This window comes from Jatropha curcas, chromosome 4 (assembly GCF_041381405.1).
Source record: "Jatropha curcas cultivar XTBG-Jc1 chromosome 4, XTBG_Jcur_1.0, whole genome shotgun sequence".
Classification (NCBI taxonomy): Eukaryota; Viridiplantae; Streptophyta; class Magnoliopsida; order Malpighiales; family Euphorbiaceae; genus Jatropha; species Jatropha curcas.
The window spans coordinates 16,166,294-16,186,750 of NC_143154.1; the positions used below are offsets into that span (position 1 = coordinate 16,166,294).

The 20,457-nt window shown below is 32.3% G+C and overlaps 1 protein-coding gene across 2 annotated transcripts; it reads left to right on the plus strand.

Annotated features, from left to right (window-relative positions):
• The first annotated feature begins 5,525 nt into the window (after positions 1-5,525).
• On the plus strand, positions 5,526-19,761 carry SWAP70 (Pleckstrin homology (PH) domain-containing protein). Of its 2 annotated transcripts, none has more exons than XM_012233058.3 (10): positions 5,526-5,679; positions 5,779-5,886; positions 6,176-6,237; positions 6,331-6,414; positions 6,521-6,552; positions 6,731-6,812; positions 8,378-8,606; positions 9,865-10,092; positions 17,475-17,767; positions 19,273-19,761. In XM_012233058.3, the coding sequence occupies exons 1-10, from the start codon at positions 5,656-5,658 to the stop codon at positions 19,604-19,606; spliced, it is 1,476 nt and encodes a 491-aa protein (XP_012088448.1). In that variant the 5' UTR covers positions 5,526-5,655; the 3' UTR covers positions 19,607-19,761. The 2 variants fall into 2 exon arrangements, with proteins under 2 accessions (XP_012088448.1, XP_012088449.1); XM_012233059.4 differs by having other exon boundaries at positions 5,782-5,886.
• Positions 19,762-20,457: the final 696 nt, after the last annotated feature.

The following is a 20,457-nucleotide window of genomic DNA, read 5'->3' on the forward strand; positions in this document are numbered from 1 at the left end:
AATATCGCTACTGATCAATAAATCATATTTTGGTAAATAAATTCGAATAATTCAATAATAAATATAAATAATTATTTATAAATACTATTGATTATTTTAAAATACCAATTTAATCATTTAAATACTCAATAAATAGGGAAAAATCATATTAATTTAGAAAAATATTTTAAAATCAAATTAATACCATTTTCAATCCCAATTTCAAATAACTAGGTACAATTAGACTATACCACATTAAATATCACAATTAGGTTTCCTAAGGCACCATTTCACAATTCACAATCCAAACCATTTAATGCATGGATAAACAAACTAATAGCATGCAATGCATGAATCACAATCAAGACTCAATAATTATGAAAATAACTTATTCAAACTGAAATTCATGCCAAAACTCCAATTTAGTACCAATTAGCAATCCAGTAAGCTATTATCCATAATTCCAGAAATCAGGGCGTTATATGAGATTTGCAATTCCTCTCAATCTAAATTAAGATTCAACATGCAATATAAAGTAAGGTAGTCCTCTAGTCAATTTGATTGTTAAGGCAAAGTTAATTATTTGGATGAAGCACCAATAATGCATAGGTTTTGTTTTAAAGCCCTTGATCGAACTCTTAAAGACATTCTAAGATTTAAAAGTGCATCCAGTTTAGATCAACCTTTTGGAGGTAAAACAATGGTTCTTGGAGGTGATTTCAAATAAATTTTGCCTGCCATTGTAAAAAATACTAGGCAAGATATTATCCATGCTACTCTAAATTCTTCGTATTTATGAACCTACTGTCAAGTTTTGAAGCTGACAAGGAACATGAGGTTGCAAGGAAATCATTTGAACATACATTTGGATGAGTTGAAGAATTTTTCTAATTGGATTTTGGCAATTGGAGATGGAAATATTAAAAATTCAATTGATGGCATTCAGAAAGTTTAAATCCCTGATGATCTTCTCATAAATCATTTTGATGATCCAATATCTACAATTGTTGAAAACATATCTTCTGATTTCTTTAGTCATTGCAGTGAAATAAATTGCCTTCAACATAAAGAATTCTAGCACTTACTCTTGACATGGTGGAGCCCATCAATGAATATATGGTTTCACTCAATAATAGTCTTGAGACATCATATTTCAGTTCTGATTCGGTTTGTATATCTGATCATGCTTTTTGATCATTAGAACATGTACATACACTAGAATTTTTAAATAGTATTAAATGTTCTAGAGTTTCAAATCACGCTATCACTTTGAAGGTTGGTGTTTCTGTGATGTTATTGAGAAATATAGATCAATTATCAGGATTATGTAATGGGACAAGGCTAATCATCTCAAACTTGGGAATCGGGTTATTAAAGCTAAGGCTTTATCAGGAAATTTGGTTGGAGAAAAATTTTTAATTCCAAGAATGACATTGACTCCATCTGATGCAAGAATACCTTTTAAATTTCAGCGACGATAATTTCCTATCACATTATCTTTTGCCATAACTATTAATAAATGTCAAGGCCAATGATTATCTCATGTCGGGTTGTTTTTGAAGAGACCAGTGTTTACACATGGACAACTTTATGTTGCTCCTTCAAGGGTGACAATTAAAAATGAATTGAAAGTTTTAATTTATGATGATGAGGACAAATTACAAATGAAGCTATAAATGTAGTATGTAAAAAAGTTTTTTCGTAATCTAATTTAAACAAGTATTTTAATTTGTAGTTTTCAACTAAATAAAATTATTTATCATTTTTTTAATGGTGTTAATTTTGAATTATGTTATAGAGATTATTTCATGCTTTAATATCATTTATAACGTCAGAATTCATGGTTTTGCAAAGGGAATTGGGTTTTCTTGAAGGAGAGAGTGGTGTTTCTTCTAGGGATATTGCTTACAGGATCATTGTTGAGGCAACTGATCATTCAAGGTGAGTAATTTGTGTGCGTGACCATATGCAAGTTGGCATATGACTTTGCCTAAACTAGTCATTGGCTAAGATTCTTTGTGAGCAAATTTATGCTCTAAAACTCTTGAATTTGCATGTGTTTATAGGCAGCTATAACTGCTAAGTTTTCCGTGAGCTGTTATTTTTACCGAATGGTTAATCATCATGTAGAAAATTGTTGTATATTTACTTTCTATGAATTGTTACTATTGATTTTATAGGAAAGTAACCTGGTTTGCCTCATTGTGGTTCTTGCCATATTTTAAACCTTTTTTTTCAACATAATGTAGATGATTTTGCTGTAACAATTTATATATTTGGTTGTAGTATGTGTTTGTATATATTTCTAATATCTTGGATCTTAAGTATTATTGTTTGATATAGATTATACTATGCATGACTTTTGCTATTTCATACCTAAGGCTTCGCAGGATACTTTAGTAGGTACATCTTAGTATTGCAACTTTTTCAACGTCTCTTAATGAGACACAATTTTGTAATGCATTTCACGATCATTTTATTATATAATTTTATTATTTTCAAATAAAGTTATAAAAGATTATTTCATCGTTTAATATTGATCTGCGCATCGCTCGGGTTTTGACTAGTGTATTTTAATATGTTGAAATTGATTTTAAAATATGTTGAAGAGGTAAAAGGAAAGGAGTTGAATCCTTCCATTTTTAACTTTGTCATTGCAATTCTTTAAATAAAGGGATTCATCAAATCCACAAGGAAAAGGAATGGAGTTGGTCTAAGGAAGAGACTATTATGGCTTTTGGGAATCATGCATGATTATTTTTTGAGAAAAAGATCATATGACAATGATTTCTATATTAATAAAATGGCTCTAGATTCTTCATATATTGCACATAGTTCGAAGCTCATCTCGCTCACCTTGGAGAGAAGAGTTGTGCCACGATATTTGGTTTTACAAAATTTGGTGTCAAAACGTATAATCAGGAAAAATATTTAGCAATCGATTTTACAGGTTTGTAGTAGTTAGAAAATCGAGTAATCGTAGAAATTCTCAAACCCCCACACATTTAAATCCTAACTTCACCAATCTTCCATAAAATTAAAATTTACCAAGGAAAATCATTCAAAGGGCAATAAAGAGTCGATTTTTGCTCATCTTTCAAACATATGCTCACCGGAAAAGCTCATTTGCCTGATTCCAGGGCTGCCATAATCACAACTTAAGAAAAAAATCCATATTTTTTCAGATCAAATCCTAACCGTCCATTTTTATAACTAGAGATATTTTAGGATATTGATAATTTTAGTGCCTAAACTCTTTAATTTCTTCTATTTGAGTGCCTGAACATAAAACATTTTCAATCTGGTGCCTAAACATTTTAAAAAATGCAATCAACTGCTTTTAGCTGACCCCTCTTACCGAATTGCTGACTTCACAGATGTGGGCCCACTTTTGATGACGTATAATAAAATACAATGACGGCTCGAATCCATGTGGAATGGACTATAAAATCTTAAAAATGCCTTTAAGTTCCCATTGCTTACCCTCAAAATCATTTATGGCAAAATTGCCTTTGTCTTTGCAAACTACCAACGTAGAAGACGACCGATACAATCTGAGAAATTGAGGAACAATAACATATCCTACCAACTTAGGAGAAAAAAAATAGAAAGTATTGAAAAATCTACAACTCATAATAGTATAGACGGATTATTCACAAAGAAAGAAGGAGAAATTCATTTGTTCTAGATCCCTACATTATCAAACTTCTTATTGGAAGGGTTTGATTTCACTGGAAACTGAAGAAAACGAGCTGCCGTAGGTGACAGTGGCATCGCAAAGGAGATATGAGGAATGGCTGAAGTGGAGGTCGCCACTGCTCAGAGCGTCAATCGCTGTCCCAATCTCGTCGATTGGTGTTAAAGTTAAAGTTGTTATGGGAAGAGGATCACAGTCTGTGATTGGAGAGAGAGGGGGGTAAGCGAGAGATGAGCTTTTCCTTCTTCCTTTTTTTTTTTATTTTTTTATTTCCTTTCATTTTCTTTTTATTCTTTTCTTCATTGTCTGAAAATCGAACCAACTGGCCGGTTTGACGATAATCAGACTGTGGTCTAGTTCGGATTGCACAAAAAATTGAATGTCTAAAAAATCGATATGAACCAGTAGAATCGGATGAAAATCGGCTAAAAATTGGTGAATCGAACCGATTAAAAATCCGATTCGATTTGATTTTTGGTTTTTCCATAAAATGTGGTTTTTTTTTTAAATTTGGGCCTCTTAAAATTTAGGCCCACTGATTTGTAAATTTTTGGGCCTCTTAATTTCTCAACCCAAAGTCTTATTATGTTAATTAAAATAATTAAATTGCCAAACTTTAACCATTTATGAAAAACAATAATATATTTTATGGTAATTAATTAATTTTTTTAGTATTATATTTATTCATATATTGTTATTTTTATTTCAAATTATTTATTAAGTTTTTATTCTTTTTGTAAACGCTAAATTTGAAATTGTTTTTTTATTTGAAATCAAAGTTTTTTTTTGTAACCTATGTTCTCAATTTTATTTTAAAAAAAATCCGGTTGAATCGCATTGAACTCGGTTAAACATTCTGGTTCAGTGAACGCCTTATCTTTGCCGATTTACTGAGCAGTCTAATTCTTAGAATTACTGTTTTTCTTTTTTTTTTTCTTTCTTTCCCTTTTATTTCCCTTTTCTTTATTTATTTTCCTTAAATTTTCTTTCAATTTTCTTTTGTTTTATTTATTTTAACTTTATTTCTTTTTCGTTTAATCTCCTTTATGTATTTATTTTTAATTAAAAAATAAAACCAATAATTTCTTATAAATCTATATTTTTGACAAATAATTATTTGATAAATAATGGTGGTTTGCAAAGACAAGGTGAATAATGAAATTTTAAGGGCATTTTTGAGATTTCACAATTGATTCCACGTGGATTTGAGTGGTCTTTATCTATTATTACACGCATGGATAGCGGGCCCACATATGCGAAGTCGGCAATCGAGTGATAGGAGTCCGCCAAAAGCACTTGATTGCATTTTTTAAAACGTTCAAGCACCCAATTGAAAATATTTTCCAGTCATACATTCAAATAGAAAAAGTTAAAAAATTTAGACACTAAAATTATTAATATCTTGGATATTTTTGACATACATTTTTAGACTATCATAATATGTAATGACTTGTTCTTTGAAAGAACAAAAAATAGACGAAATGATATATACGGCGTATCAGATTGAAAATATAAAAATATGATAATGTATTTAAAAAAATATAAAGATAAAGTAGTTATTCTTGATAAAATATAAAGGTACAGTTATAATTTTCTGTAATTTTTATTGTTATTCGTGCATAGTACGAGAGTTTAGAGATCAATTATCTTTTGAAATTTATATATTGTAAATTAAAAATTTTTAAATAATAATTATTCAAACAACATATAAATATTCCACGATAATTATTCAAACAACTCAAATAACATATAAATATTTCGGGCGTTGAACGCGATTGACGAGTAATAATAATAATAATAATAATAATAATAATAATAATGTCATCACCGGCCGGTCCATGGAGCAAACCTAACAGCTTTTTTTTTTTTTTTTTTTTTTTTCTCCTTCGGAGATAAACACAGCAAGAGCACACTTCTCGTCTCGAAATCAGTTAACAGCTCTTGGATTCTGAATTGTTTTGGTTATCTATTATTGTATCATGGCCTCTAATGGTGCTTCAACGGTCAGTGTCTCTCTTTCTGAACACGTAGAAAGCAATATTAGCTTCTGGCTTTTTTCTTGATAAATGATCTACATTGTTTAAGCAAACTAATTGCAACAGCAGAGAGCAGTGGACGCAGAGAACAGTTTGGAGAGGATCAAGCGGCAGTTGGCTTCTGGTTCTGGTAGGAACTTGTTGCAGGGTCCACTTCTCAAGCGATCTGAAACTGTATCATTCTTCCCTTTTCCTTTTTCCTTTATGGTTTTTGTTTCTTTATTTTTCATATCAAATTTTAGTATTTGTTCATTTGAATTGATTGCAATCTATACTAGTATATGGCTGCTTCATTATATTTGAGAAATTTTGTGGTAAGCGTTGAACTATAGTGAAAGCGAAAAAACCCTAGATTTAGCCGATTTCATATAGTTGGTAAAATTTCAAGATTGCATGAGGCATTTCTATTTTCTTTTTTCCCTGTTATTTCTCCTCACAATTTGCTTTCATTTTGCCATAATAGCTGCGAAAATGGAACGAGCGATGGGTGATCTTGGACCCAACAACTGGAAAAATGGAATACAAGTGGGTATATGTCCCACATATTCTTTTCCTGGCTTCTCTTTCTCTTTAGGAGCTCATTAATACCTGCATTTCCTTTTTCTCTGCCTGCTTTAGGACGAGGAGAAATGAGCCGACTGTGAAAGGAACTATCGTCTTTGATGCAAATAGCACAATAACAGTTTCTCCTGTGAACTTCCAGTAAGAGTTTTTTTCCTTTATAGACCTTCTTAGTTCCGTTCTTAGTTTTTTCTTTTTTAATTTCTGATTAATTAGCAACGATGTTCTTTGTCTTTATGTGCTTCAGTGGACTTCCAAAGTACGATGGGTGCTGCTTCTGTATCCATATCAGTCTGTCTATTCCCTTTAACAAAGATAAACAAACTTTTATTTTTCAGTCGATCTATTTTCTTTTACAAACATAAACAAACTTGCATTTTTCCCCATTGCTCAGTTGAAACCCATAATTGTTTTTGTTAAATTGGATAGCTACAATGGATTCTTAACTTTCTTATAGATATTGGTACTCCACAGAAAAAAGACTACTTCCTATGTGCAGAGACTCCCGGTGCAGCTAGAGCATGGGTAGCAACTTTGCAGTAAGTTTTCCTTTTGCCATAATGCTGTCTAATGGGCTGAAGGATGTTCTTTTGATATTTCTTTTTGGTATCTCATTTGGTATTTTTAATTTATAAATTTGTTGCTCATCCTAGATGTTTGAGACTATGTCACCTAAAAGCTGAGAATGCAATACTAAGAAAGCATTATGTCCAATCAAGGATAGAAATTGCTGGTTGTAAGGGTTTTTGGTTTTCTTTTTCCTTCTCTCTTGAATTTTGAAAATGATCTGCAATGAAAACTAAATTTCATGAGACTTGAATTGGTTGGGGTTTAGATGGTTTACTTGGTGTAGAGCATGGACTTGTGAGAACTTTTGCAAAATTATATCATCTTCGAAGCATCTTGGGAAGCACTTTTATTGTACTGGTCTCCAAATTATGTGCTTTTTGCATGATGTTTTGTGACTTTTAACTTGGGGTTATGTTTCTCTTAATAATAGTAATATTTTTATTTTTATCTTTTTAAATTGTAATTCATATAATACAGATTACCATTTTCATAATTTGTTAAGTATTTTTTGACAATAAAAATTCTGATAAATAATATAATAACATTTGGAAGAAAAAACAAAGTATTATTCATATAATAGAGATTATTATTTTCATAGTTTATTAAGTGATATTTTGACAAAATAAATTCCGATGCAAGTATATAATAAGATTTGGATAGTAGTTGGAGGAAAAAAAAAAAAAAAAAACGAAGTCTACCATTCTGGTTATAAAATGGTTGTTTTAACTGCTTTAGCCCCTCATAACACCATGCTTAGATTATCCATACTCTTGCTCTCTCTCTCTCTCTCTCTCTCTCTCTCTTGTTGCTTCTTATCATTTGTTCATTAGTTGAGGAATAGGTTATTTTTCTCCAAGTCATTTGTTCTATTTTTCCTGCCCTTGATTTTTTTTTTTTTTCATTAGAAGATTTGATTTATCATCCTCCATTTGTGTTTTAGTCACAATAAATTCGACCATGTTGAGAATATCATGCTCTATTTGCGCTATTTTAATCTGTTCAGAACGAGGGGAATGTCGGTGCATATAAGATGGTCGCATACAAATAACAATCTATGTTTCAGCCTAAATTGAGTGATTGGTATATGAAAGATAAGAAAGAGAGGCCATAGAGAGCAGGTTGGAAAGTATAGAGAGAAACAGAGAAGAGAAAGGAAACATCTTTAGTAGTGACTTCAGAAAAATTCTGTTATTAATATTCAATGCCAATTACAACTTATTGTTTCCTTTTACTCTCGAACTCTGACTTCTACTAATGACAGTCCTTACTCTACTAACAAGTCAGAAAATGACATTGGTAATCCTGAGATGGCAAGGACCAAGGATATCGTATTGGAATCTATCTCTCTCTCTCTTTTTTCTTTCTCTATTTAGTTAATGTCAATGGGTAATTTAGGTTAATGGATAGATCTTGTACTTTATGAGAAGTCATTTGCGCGTTGCTGGGATTCTATGATTTTTTTTTTTGTTCGCCTTGCACTGATGTTATGATTGATACCTTTCCTTCTTTGTTTCCTTAAACTTTTTGGCTGCAGTGCAACTCAGTTGGTTCTAAAAGCCCATAAAGAGGCTGTGAATTCCTTAAGTGGGAATGGTTCTGCAAAATTGGGTACAATTGCAACTGTAGTTGCTGCTGCCAATTCAACAGCTCTCGAATGCTCTAAAGAAATTGAAGCTGCAATGCAGATTTCTTTAAGAAATGCTTTGGGAATGGTGAATAATAGAATAACTGATGGTCCAATGGATGATCTGGCAATCATGAAGGTATAACCTTTTAATTACTTATTCTCTATGATATATCCTTTACCCAGTTTAGACAAACATATCCAATTTCTACTTGCTATAGTAAAGCACATTCAATAATCTTATATAGGTCGGAGCGAGATCAGATTATTTTTTGATTAGAAGTATGTTCCTTGCATGTGATCTTTTAACACCTTTTTAACTCTTAGAATATATATTATTTATGCCTTTTTAACTATTAGAATATATATTATAGACATCCACATTATCTCTGTAAGCTTTAGATGATGCTATGGTAGATTACTTGCTTAAAGTAAAATGAGTCGGTAAACATACAACTTTTTTAATTGATGATCTTTTGGTCAATTAAACAATAGAAGTATATTCTAAATCTTTAATTTCTTAAAATTCATAAAAAAAGGAGAATCAAATCAAATTCATAGAATTTGGGAGTTAGTTCTAAACATCGTAAACATACTATATACTTTAAATGAATTCCATGTTTTAATATTTAAGATATCAAGCAGGAAAATTCACTGAAAAAAGAATTCTGTTAGTTCTATCATGAATTGATTGGCAAATATAATGATCCCATGCTCATTTAGAACAAAACGCAGTATCTGGCAGAGATGTCCAGACGACAATTGCAAGCTATTGCCCTCCATGCTTAACCACCCTTTTCACGAAGTAACATATTTTGGGTGTGGAGGTTAATGATCTTCCATTCCCTTTCCATCTAAAACTTCCCAATGATGTTCAGTCTTTTCCCCTCTATCTATTAAGGTTTCTTTTCTTTAAATGCTTAGAAGTTAAGTTATACTAAACAGGATGTAAGTTTTTCATTTTCTTTTATTTTCTTGGCCTATTTAACTTAATTATCATTTCTTTTCTTGCTAATTTGGTTTTCTTATCTCTTTTTCCCCTTTTGTTCTGTGGGATGCAAGCTCTAAGCATTGATACATTTTCTTTTCCCTCTTTCTTTTTGGTTTCTCTTCTTTCTCCCTTCCAATTCTTTTTTACTTGTTGAAAGATAGATAAAACATTTGGATATTTGGTTTGGTTGGTTGTCTTACCTTCCATACTGTGTATAAGATATGATCAATTTTAGTAAAGGGCTAAGATTTGAGTATTCATGCTATTCTTGGTTCACTACATCAAGAAAAACCTGAACCTAAATGGTGTTACTAAGCATATGCTGCCATCCTGTGGCTAAAGGTGCCAATGGAAAATTAATTCAGCTTCATTTTGCTTGCCTTTCGTTATGTAATTATACTTGCAGGAGACACTAAAAGTTAAGGATGATGAACTGAAGAATTTGGCTCGGGACCTTCGTGCTCGTGATTCAACAATAAGGGACATAGCAGAGAAACTATCAGAGACTGCTGAAGCTGCTGAGGCTGCAGCATCTGCAGCGCATACAATGGACGAACAAAGGAGACTTGCTTGTGCTGAAATAGAACGGTTGTCAAAAGCTTCACAGAAGCAGCTGGAGTCATCCATGTTGAAGGTAACAATAATTTGTCATCCTTTCTCAACGGTTCAAAGCATAAAAATGTGTTGAGATTTGAGAATTTTCTTAGACAGTTGTGTGATGTTTTTGGAGGGAAATATTTGTATTCAGATTTGTCTTCTATGTGCTTAAGTTAGTAAGCTAAGTGGGATTAGGTCATAGTTACCTGGAACACAATATGTTCAGGATTGTGGTATGGGTATGGGAACATGGTCCACTACTAGTTTAGAATCTTGTTCAGTTTTGTTTTTGGGGGGGTAGGGTCAGTAGGTTCACCTGGTTCGCTAATTAGGATTCTGGTACACGTTACAGTATTATTTTGATCAGTTAGTATTTTTTTTTTCCTAAAAGATAAAATGATAAATGATGTAATTGTTTTCTTAAATCTTAACCATTTAATCAACTTTTAAAATAATATTTATTTTAACGAACACATGTTAGATTTAAAATAATAATATTTTCCTTCAACAATTAAAAAATTATTACTGTACCAAAAGAATTGCTATACTTTTCAATTTATTCTTGTTTTTTGGGAAATAATATTCGGAATAGAAAGAGTCCTCCAGTCTAGGTACTCTTAACTTCACATGATGAGTTAAATAATAATTATTATTATAATAATGAATACTAACAATAAATATCTATTCTCATTCCCCATTTACCCAAATCTCGTAGTCTCATTCTTCAATTGTTGATAGGTTTTAGTTCCTCTCCTCCTCCTCCTCCTCCTCCTCCTTCTGCAATTTCTACTGCTCTGCTTCGTGATATAAAGACTCAAAAAATACTGAGCCTCAATCTTCAGTTGTTTTTTGGTTTCAGTTCCTTCTTCTTCTGCAATTTCTATTGTGCAGTTATCTTCCAAAGATCCAAAACTAAATAATCTAATACTATTTCTTCCTTATTAGAGTGTTACTTGCAAGTACCTGTGAATCAATGTGAAACACTGTAGCAGAAATGAGGTTGCTGATGTTGGAGATGAAGATTGCATACCACTGGGATCCAAAGCTCCAAAGCACTTTAATCTCTAACACTCGACCCAATTCATGGTAACTATGGTTTTAGGGAGAAAGAATGTCTTTGCTTGTAAGTCTCAACTAACAAAAGTTAAAGTATGAGTCAGATTCTAGGTTATTGATCTCATTCAGTTTCCCCCCAAAAAATGGCTAACAAACCTCATTTTGGTCCTAAAGAAAAAAAAAAAAAAAAAGGAAAGAAAGAAAGAAAGAAAAAAAAAAATGGAAATTTTCAATCCATACTGGCCAAATCCTACTCCCGAAATTAGACCGGAATAGTTGTTTAACCTTGAATTAATCATTCTGATTTGAGATACAAAAATATTTTTAATCCTAATTATTTTTTTTTTTGTGGTTCACCAAATTTTTGGCAGAGAATCGCGTGTACCTGACTGTCTGATTCAGTGAAGTCACACAACCTAGGGATGTGTGAGACTGCCAAAAATTTGAACCACATGGCCCTAGCTGTGCGATTAGTTATAAGAACACTAGGATGTAAAAGAAAATCTATTGACTTATTAAACTAGACCATTTGAGCTATATATATTCTAATTTGCTTTGGTTGGATTGTTTTAAACCAAGTCATGGCCTAAGGTGCAGCCAGGAATCTCACTTTAAATATTCACGGGGCATTAGATTATTTTATTCTATTAATGAGTAAAAACTATTGAAGCATGACTTTATAGTATTATATGACATTTTGATTTAGTTTTCACTTGAAGCAAACAGTTTCAATATTATATGTTTAGCTTTGCTCGAAAATTTTTTCTTATTTCTTTAAAAACCTTTATATTATTGTTATATCTTTTTTTATTTTTATTTTTATTTTTATTTTTATTTTGGGGTCTAAATCCTTAGATCATGTGGACTAGTTTTGAGTCTTTTTCTTTTGGCTTAAGAGTTGTTTGAAAATACTTCTCATAAAGGAAAAGTAGTAGTTGAAATTTATACATGTCAAGGACTGAAGCGCTTTGCCCTTTCAATTCAGTTTTGTTCTTCAATAAAGAAAACCAGTTTTTACTCTTTACTTCGAGTTGTGTGATGCAATTCAAGTTTCAACCATATGTGTTATGCCTAAGACGGAAGTCTATCTTTCTATTTACAGTTCAAATATGCACGTTGCTATTCACATGCACTATTCATTAATTACTACTCATGTCACTATTTGTGGATACTGTTCACATTACTGTTCATAACGCCACATCAACCTCACCGCTTCCTTTCTGTTTCTGTTTATTCAATCAATTTCCTTAGAAGCCCTGGCCATTAAATTTAAATATCCTGCCATTCTAGCCGCTAGATAAACCTTATGGCGATCCTTTATGGCCTTCAACTTGACCCTTAGCCCAAGGGTTATTTTTGGTTATTTATTCTTTTATATTAAAAAATATCAATATTCTATCATTCATTTTGCATACTTTTTATTTTATAACATAAAATCTTTACTTATCTAACATCTAAAATGAATTAGCAAATGAATAAAATTAATTAGTGAATTGTGTTTCGCGCATATACTTATACCTTTAAAAAAATAATTAATTCATGAGAAATTGCTTGTTTCTTAAACTTAATTAATGAATATGCTGGAAAATCAAAATTTGTAAAAGATTAAATTTAAATTAATTATTATAAATTTTAATATTTAATATATATAATATAATATAATATAATATAATAATTAATATATAATATAATATTTAATTTAATAAAATAAATATAAAATAAGGAAACCAAGATAAGGGAAACAAGGAGTTTTTATGTCACATTACCGAGGGCCCCGTTTCAAAAAATTTTTCTTCTTTAGTTTTGCCCCTCAATCCCATCTTTTTTTGAACCCTAATGGCTCTCTTAACTCTAGCTTTCAAATTAACCCAAAATTCAGCAATGTTCACCTTCAACCCGTCCTGTGTTAGTTTGGTATTAGATCTTAAAGATTGTTGTAAGTTTTGTTCTCTAATCTTTTTCAATATGGTTCTAAAGGCTGAAATAAATTCAAAAATTAATTCTTTCCGATGAAAGTTCAATTATTTTTGTCAAGATAATAAATATACGAAAGGAAGGATTGAATTTATCAGAAGCTAAGGTGGATGAGTTGCTTAAGGGATTGCCTTCTATCAGCCCTTACAAACAAACTGAAGCAGATATTAAGTTTAATGAAGGAAAACTTAGGGCCTGATGAATCTATTTGAATAAATAAGCTGCTGGTTAGAGTTTTAAAATTATGGGCAACTTTTTGATTCTAGCTTTGCTAGAAAATATTTCCTTATTATTTTGGAGTCTTTATATTTATGTTAAACCTTATCTTCGAGACCTAGTCGGGTTGAGATAATATTATTCCTTTTCAGTTTATCTGGAGTCCAAATTCTAAGAGGGTGTGTACTGACTTTGAAGTTCTTTTCTTAAAAGACTAGGTCACCAGGAGTTGTTTTAAAATTATTTTCAAAAAAAAAAAAAAAAAAAAAAAAAAAAAAAAGAAAAAGAAGAGCTGTTTTAAATCTTTTTTCATAAAAGGTTAGTATTAAATTGAAGTCTACAAATACCTAGGACTATAATGATTTCAATTAGGTTTTGTTATTCAATAAAAAAAAAGAAAAACTAGCTTTTAAGCTACTTCAAGTTGTGATCAGCTTGTGGAATCTTGAGTGTGATATCTAAGGACGTTTAAGGGTGAAGCATAAACACTAATTTTTCTGTTTACCATACATGTGTTGACACATTACTATACACAATAAACTGTTTCATTTACTATTCATGTCACTTTGAATAGGTATTTAAGCTCTTCAAATTCCAGCAATTTTTTTATTTTCTTTACCCCCACCATCTAGAGTGAGAGTTTCCAGACATCTGCTAGCTTCTAGGAATTAATTGACCGGAAAGGACTCTAGTTCTGCGCGATGATAGTAGAAGTTCACCTATATTGTCCGCAGTGCCACAACAAACCCCATAATCCTTCTTGTGTTTCTATGCTTCTTTAACCAGTTCTCATACAAGTCCTAATTATTGATGTAAATATCCTACCATTTAGCTTCCAAATAAACCCTGCAAGAAGCATTAGTACCTATCCTCCAAGCTGTTCTCTATTCCCAAAACCCCTTTTTCGTTTAACTTTTAAATTAAATCAAAATTCAGCCGTAATAGCCAGCCCGTCAACCCATCTTACATGACTGCAGGGGTGGCCAAAATCCGGTTTTCGGAACCAGAACCATCGGTTCGAAACCGGTAAGAACCGGAACCGGTCCGAACTGGAACCGGTCTGAACCGGTTCGGTTCCGGTTCCCACCAGTTTTGGAACTGTAAACCGGCGGTTCCAGCCGCAGTTGGAATCGACGGTTCTAGTTCCATCTGAAACCGGCTGGAACAGTCCAAAACTCGCCGGAGCTGTCGGAAAACCGGCCGGAGAACCAGTCGGAACCGTCGATTTTGGAACCATTGAGGAACGGGAACCGGAACCAGAACCGTTTGGTTCCAAACCGTAACCGAAACCGTTAGTTTTCGGTTCAGTTCCGGTTCCAAATTTTTTAGAACCGGAACCGTTGGTTCCGGAACCGAAACTGGCGGTTCCGGAACCGTGGCCACCCCTACATGACTCTATTAAACTTAATTAAACAATAATTCATTATAATATTACAATGTGTAAAAGAATTAAATAAACTTAATTATTTATATTGTTTTTATTAGTTGGAGATTAGGAATTACTTGTTATATAGATGAGAACTAGATAGAGGAAGCTTGGCTCAAAAGACCTAGTACTTCTTGGCATTAATGCGGAATTAGTTATGGATAGAGTGAAATAAAATAAGTGGTTCATATCAACTAGTTTGGGGTTAAGATTAAGTTTTTTGTTGTAAACTTTCAATTGAGTTTCATGAATAGAACTTTCAACTGAGCTTGAGGGCCAAACAGAAATTTCAGTGGGGTCACCAAAAATATTTAAGGAACAAAATATTAAAAATGAAATTTTGAATCTTGTGGGACTGCTTGCCTAGTTGCTCCATCCTAAATGCCTTGCCTCAGTTATGGCTAAGGGTTTGGTGCTTATACTTCTATGTAAACACTCAACTACGAATAACATCTGCTCCCTAACATATTCACCCTTTTGATAATGGAATTTAACTCACTTATGCTATTCTGTTTCTCTAGGGTGATTTAACAATCACCTGGAAACAATGAACAAAACATGAGAAACGACTCTTTATGTTTTAAAATGTTCATTTAGGTTGTTTAAAAATAATAGGGCAGAAAACATCACACAACACACACGACAAAACAGGTTCTACTGAGTCTCAATAGCGCAACAAACACCCCAATTGCAACTCATGTACATAAACATAAGTTCTGTAATTGAACCTTCAAAATAGGTGTTGAACTCACTCAAAGACAGCAAGTTGGTTCTGGAATATGAACCTTCAAAAGTGCTACACGTTTTTATTGATTTCTTTGGTATGTATAAATAGTATGGCTATAGGATTTTGATTACTGAAGTATATCTCAGCCATTCCTAACCATGCTTATCTCTGCACCTTAACTAAGCATACCCCTGTTGACTAACAAAACTCAATCTAAAGCCCAAACCTGTTCACTTAACCCCATTAACATATTTGTAACATTAGGCTATTTGACAGCCAAAAAAACAAAAGGCTAACTTTCCGTCCATAATCCGGACTAATAGAAGGTATGTTAACAAAAATATCACAACTCAGGCAAGTCCTGAGATTTTTGTTGGAGGATTTCAGCTTGTGCTTTCATAGAATTTTTGCTTGCCTTTCGAGCACTAATTTTCAAATCTTCTGGGATTTACTGTACATCTTGGAAGAACTTGTTTCCAAGCCATCCAAATAGCAAAATTTCTTTTTGGAGAACGTACCTCCAAGCTCCATTCTCTAATTTGTTTACATCTCTTAAAAAGTCTAAAAGACTCCTTGGTAATGATTCTGCTTCTGGATAGCAGTAGTGGCAGGCCTAGCTGTTGCATTTGCTACCCTTGGCAAAAATGCTATTCTTCCTGCCACTCCATCTTCATCAAAAAGTTGTTGCTAACTTTTCTTATCAACTTCAACAACTTCTTTTAGTAGTTTTTGGACATGTATGGTTCCTTTTTCAGCTACTTTTCTACAGTTTATGGACATGCTTTGGTCACTTCAACAAACTTTGCAGTTTTTTAGGATATGCCTAGTTCCTCTTCAACAAGATTTCTGCAGTTTTAGGACATACACAAGTCCCTTAAAAAGTTTCAGCAGTTCCTTTTTTCCCCCCATACAATTTGTCCTCACCATACAATTTGTGCAGTTTTCAAAATTGCTTAGATCTCCGTTAATATGATTTATGCAGTTTTAGGACATGTACAGGTCCCTTCAACACTTTCTGCAGGTTTATAACATGCTTAGGCCCCCTACAGTTTTTGGACATGCTAGCCCCTTCACTTTCAGAAGTCAAAAAACAGATTTTTCACCTTTGAAAATGAGTGGGATCATTAAGAGACAGAAACTCAATGCAGTTTCATTTTTATTACTTTTCGTTTTCAACAATTTTTACAAAATCTGTCTTAAGACAATCACTAACATCTGCAGCAGCAGAACTGGTTTTGTGAACACTTAAAACACAGGCCCCATAAGAAGGAAGCTCTTATGCCATGTTGAAAAATGGTAGGGCAGAAAACACAACAAAACAGGTTTTATAAGTCTCAATAGGGTACAAAACACTCACAAACACGCTTGTATATATAGCACAAATTCTGTAATTGAAACTTCAAAGAGAAGTCTCAAACTCACAGAGACAGCAAGCTGGTTCTAGAATATGAACCTTCAGAAAGTGTAATATTTTCATTGATTTATTTGGTACATATATATAGACATACAGCTATAGGATTTTGAGTACGGAAGTAGATTTCAGCCTTTCCTAACCATGCTTATCTCTGCACCTTAACTAGGTCATACTCAGCTGCCTAAAAAGCTCAATTTAAAGCCCATATACTTGTCTCCTGACCCACCAATGGACTTCCTCTAACAGCAAGCTTTAGGACAGTAAAAACAAAGTTCACTTTCCAACCAAAAACCAAACTAAGTGAAAGAGTATCTGGACAAAAGTCTCAAAATTCCAACATAGGTTATTGTTCTCTTAATAATTATGTAATCAGATGTTTTTCATGTGTGCTAAAAAGGATTCCTCATTAATGGAGCACTTTTGCATCCTTCGCATCCTGTTCCTCTGTTATTGTTGGATCAAATTGTAACATATCTCTATTTAGAATGTTGAGATACTGTTTTAAAAATTGTTGTTTGTTTGGAGTTAAAATGCAATGTTTAGTTTTGGATATCGATTCTGGATGTTTTAATTATATTATTTTTGGGTTTATTTTTATGCATGCAGCTGAAAGAATTTGAAGAAAAAGTTATGACTCTCATCAGAGAAAAAGACGAACTGATCAAGCAGCGAGATTCTGCACATCAGGAGGCACATTTATGGCGTTCTGAGCTTGCAAAAGCTAGAGAGCGTGTTGTGATATTGGAAGGGGCTGTTGTGAGAGCAGAGGAGAAGGTCAGGGTTGGAGAAGCAGATGCTGAAGCTAGAATAAAGGAAGCTTCAGAGAAAGAGGCAGCTGCTGTGAAGGAAAAGCAAGAGCTTCTAGCATATGTGAATATGTTACAGGCACAACTTCAAAGGTTTAACATCTAATCTCTTAAACCAACAGCATTTATTTTGATATTGCACTCCTTATTGAACACCTTTTAGCCTGCTTTGGGGGCATGTGATTCTGCAGTGGTAGATCTTATAATCTAAAGGTGCATTCTTTGTAGGTAGATTTTGTAATCTAAAGAATGATCATAGTAATCAACCATTATGGATTCTGAGAAATGAGAAATTAAAGAAAATTCTGCACCTTTTTCATTGTTTCTATGTTTAATGCACGGAACATAAAGATGTAGTCCAGTATGTTCCTTATCTAAGAAATGGTTTCCATTCTGAATTAACTGGAGGGTGTTACTTTCTGAAAAAAGTAAATGCATCTTTTCAAGTTGATAACTTGTATCACTAGTTATTTGTGCAAAAAATTATTTTCAGAACTCTTCACTATGGTAAGTGAGGCATGGCCACCGGTTCAATTTGAACCGGAACTGGCCTGGAACTGAACTGTAGATGAAACGGTTCAAAGTTTTGAACTAGAAGCGGGGCGGTTCAAGGGCTAATTAAGGTTCATGTGAATGTTAAGATCTGAACCTGAAGCAGCCCGAAACCGGCATTTGTTGTCCGGTTCAAACCGAAAATTTTTTATTTTTATTTTCAAAATTATAATCACTTAGTCTATTCTATACATTACCTAAAGTCTAAATAATCTTTTATTACATGATACACTTGAAATTTTTTTTTTGAAATACAGTATACTTAAAGGGTTAACAATCTAAAAAAGTAAAATAGTAACAAAAAAGTGAAATATTGAGCCTAAAATTATATTGTTTGATACAAATGGGAGTTTAAAATTCCTTTTTCCTTTTAAATTACTTAGTTCAAAATTACATTGTTTGAAGCATTTTTCAAAATTTTCTAATAATTTATTAAATTAGTAACATTTAGACAAAATAAAATGATAATTTATTTAATTATTTTGTAAAATGAATTAATTTTATTTCTTATATGTGAGTATAAGCATTCTAAAAGTTATTTAAAATAAAATTTGCCAATATTTTTTAAATTCATAATTTTTTTGAAAGAAAGATATAACTTCAACCGAATTATTATTATTGTTACTATTTTTTAAAAAATACACATATCACTGAAAATCGTGATCGAAACCATTGTTCATCGAAACTATGCTGGAACCGGTTGGAACCGTAACCGGACCAGAATCGGCGGTTTAAGGGCCAGTTCAGGTTCAACGTCTTAAAAATTTTGAACCGGCCATGCCTATGGTAAGTAGGGAAAACATGTTTGGTGATTCCAAAACCAATTTTTGTTCAATACCTAATTGTTGTCTTGATGTTTTTTTTATTAGCCTGGGCAACTGGTTATGGATGTAGATATATATTAATATATGAATGATGCTTATGTCAGCATTTTTTGAAATTCATTTCAGATTTTGTTTTTTAGGGTGGGAAAGGAAATTGATATTAGTTACTTATTTGCATAGAGGTGGTTTGAAGTTGATGTACCTATATTTTAATGTAAACAGACAACAGATTGATACAAAGCAAGTGTTTGAGAAGACTGATTCCTCAAATGTTGATGAGAGCAATCTTCCCCTGACCAAGCATGTTGACTTGTCTGATGAGAATGTTGATAAAGCTTGTTTAAGCGTTTCTACAGTTTCCCCAATCGATCAAGCAAACCTGCAGGCAATTGGAGATGCTGAATGGAGCGACATTCAGCCAACAGAATCAAGAATAGCTGATGTAAGAGAGATTGCCCCAGAAACTGATGGAAACAGCTTGGATATTCCTGTTGTTAGCACACCTGTAAATAATCACCATGAGCAGCAAGGAAGTAACAATTTTTATCAGCCTTGATGTTTAATGCCTACACATTTTATACAAACTAACAATCTGCACATATATATATGTATTTTAAGGTAAGCTATTAATAGGTTATAAAAAAAAAAGAAAAAGAAAACTGAGTGTATTTCCTTCATTGGCTGCTGATTAGATGTCATTATTGTGATGCCCTTTTCTCTTTGAGTTGAATGTCGTTTTGAGCGCCCACAATAAATTCCCTGATGGTATGTGTAGAGAACATAGTTCAGAATATTCAACTACTGAAATCATAAATTCAAGGATTAACCATTGTTTAGTACATATATGGTTTGGTGAAATTTCTAGGTCAAGATCTTTGTTTTCAGATATTAATTAATAATGTTCAACTAAGATAGCCATGTTAAGGTTTTGATGATATTTTTTTTTATTCAACTGGGGAAAAAGTCAAATAACTATCTTTTATTCTAATTTTACCCGAAGTGAAATAAGCTAAATTTTATCTGATAATTTAATTTAAATATAAAAATGATTTGTTATTTTTAATAATTTTATCTAATTATTTAGTTTTTCTCTTTTGTATTCGAATATTAGTTTTAGTTTGGAGCTACTGCTGTTTATAGTTCCCTATCTCTTAACTTTTACTTTCTCTTTCATTTCACCTTTTGCATTTAATCTTTTTTTTCTTTAATAAACTTATATTTATTTTTACTATAATAAATCTGTCTTTCTTGATTTGTTATGGTTGATTGACTCTACATTGGAGTTTCTTGTTGTCCATTCTTGGTGAGGATAGTCCTTTTTCTTTGTGAAGGTAGTCCTTTCTTTGTGGGAATGCATTATTAAATAAAATTATGATTTTATTTGGTCGGAGATTTTAGATTTTAATT

What these genes read in the sequence shown, in the direction of transcription:
- SWAP70 (XM_012233058.3), top strand. Translation starts at nt 5,656, where the DNA reads ATGGCCTCTAATGGTGCTTCAACG. An exon ending in CCTCTAATGGTGCTTCAACG is followed by an intron (nt 5,680 to 5,778) that starts GTCAGTGTCTCT and finishes TAATTGCAACAG; the next exon opens with CAGAGAGCAGTGGACGCAGA. An exon ending in GTACGATGGGTGCTGCTTCT is followed by an intron (nt 6,553 to 6,730) that starts GTATCCATATCA and finishes ACTTTCTTATAG; the next exon opens with ATATTGGTACTCCACAGAAA.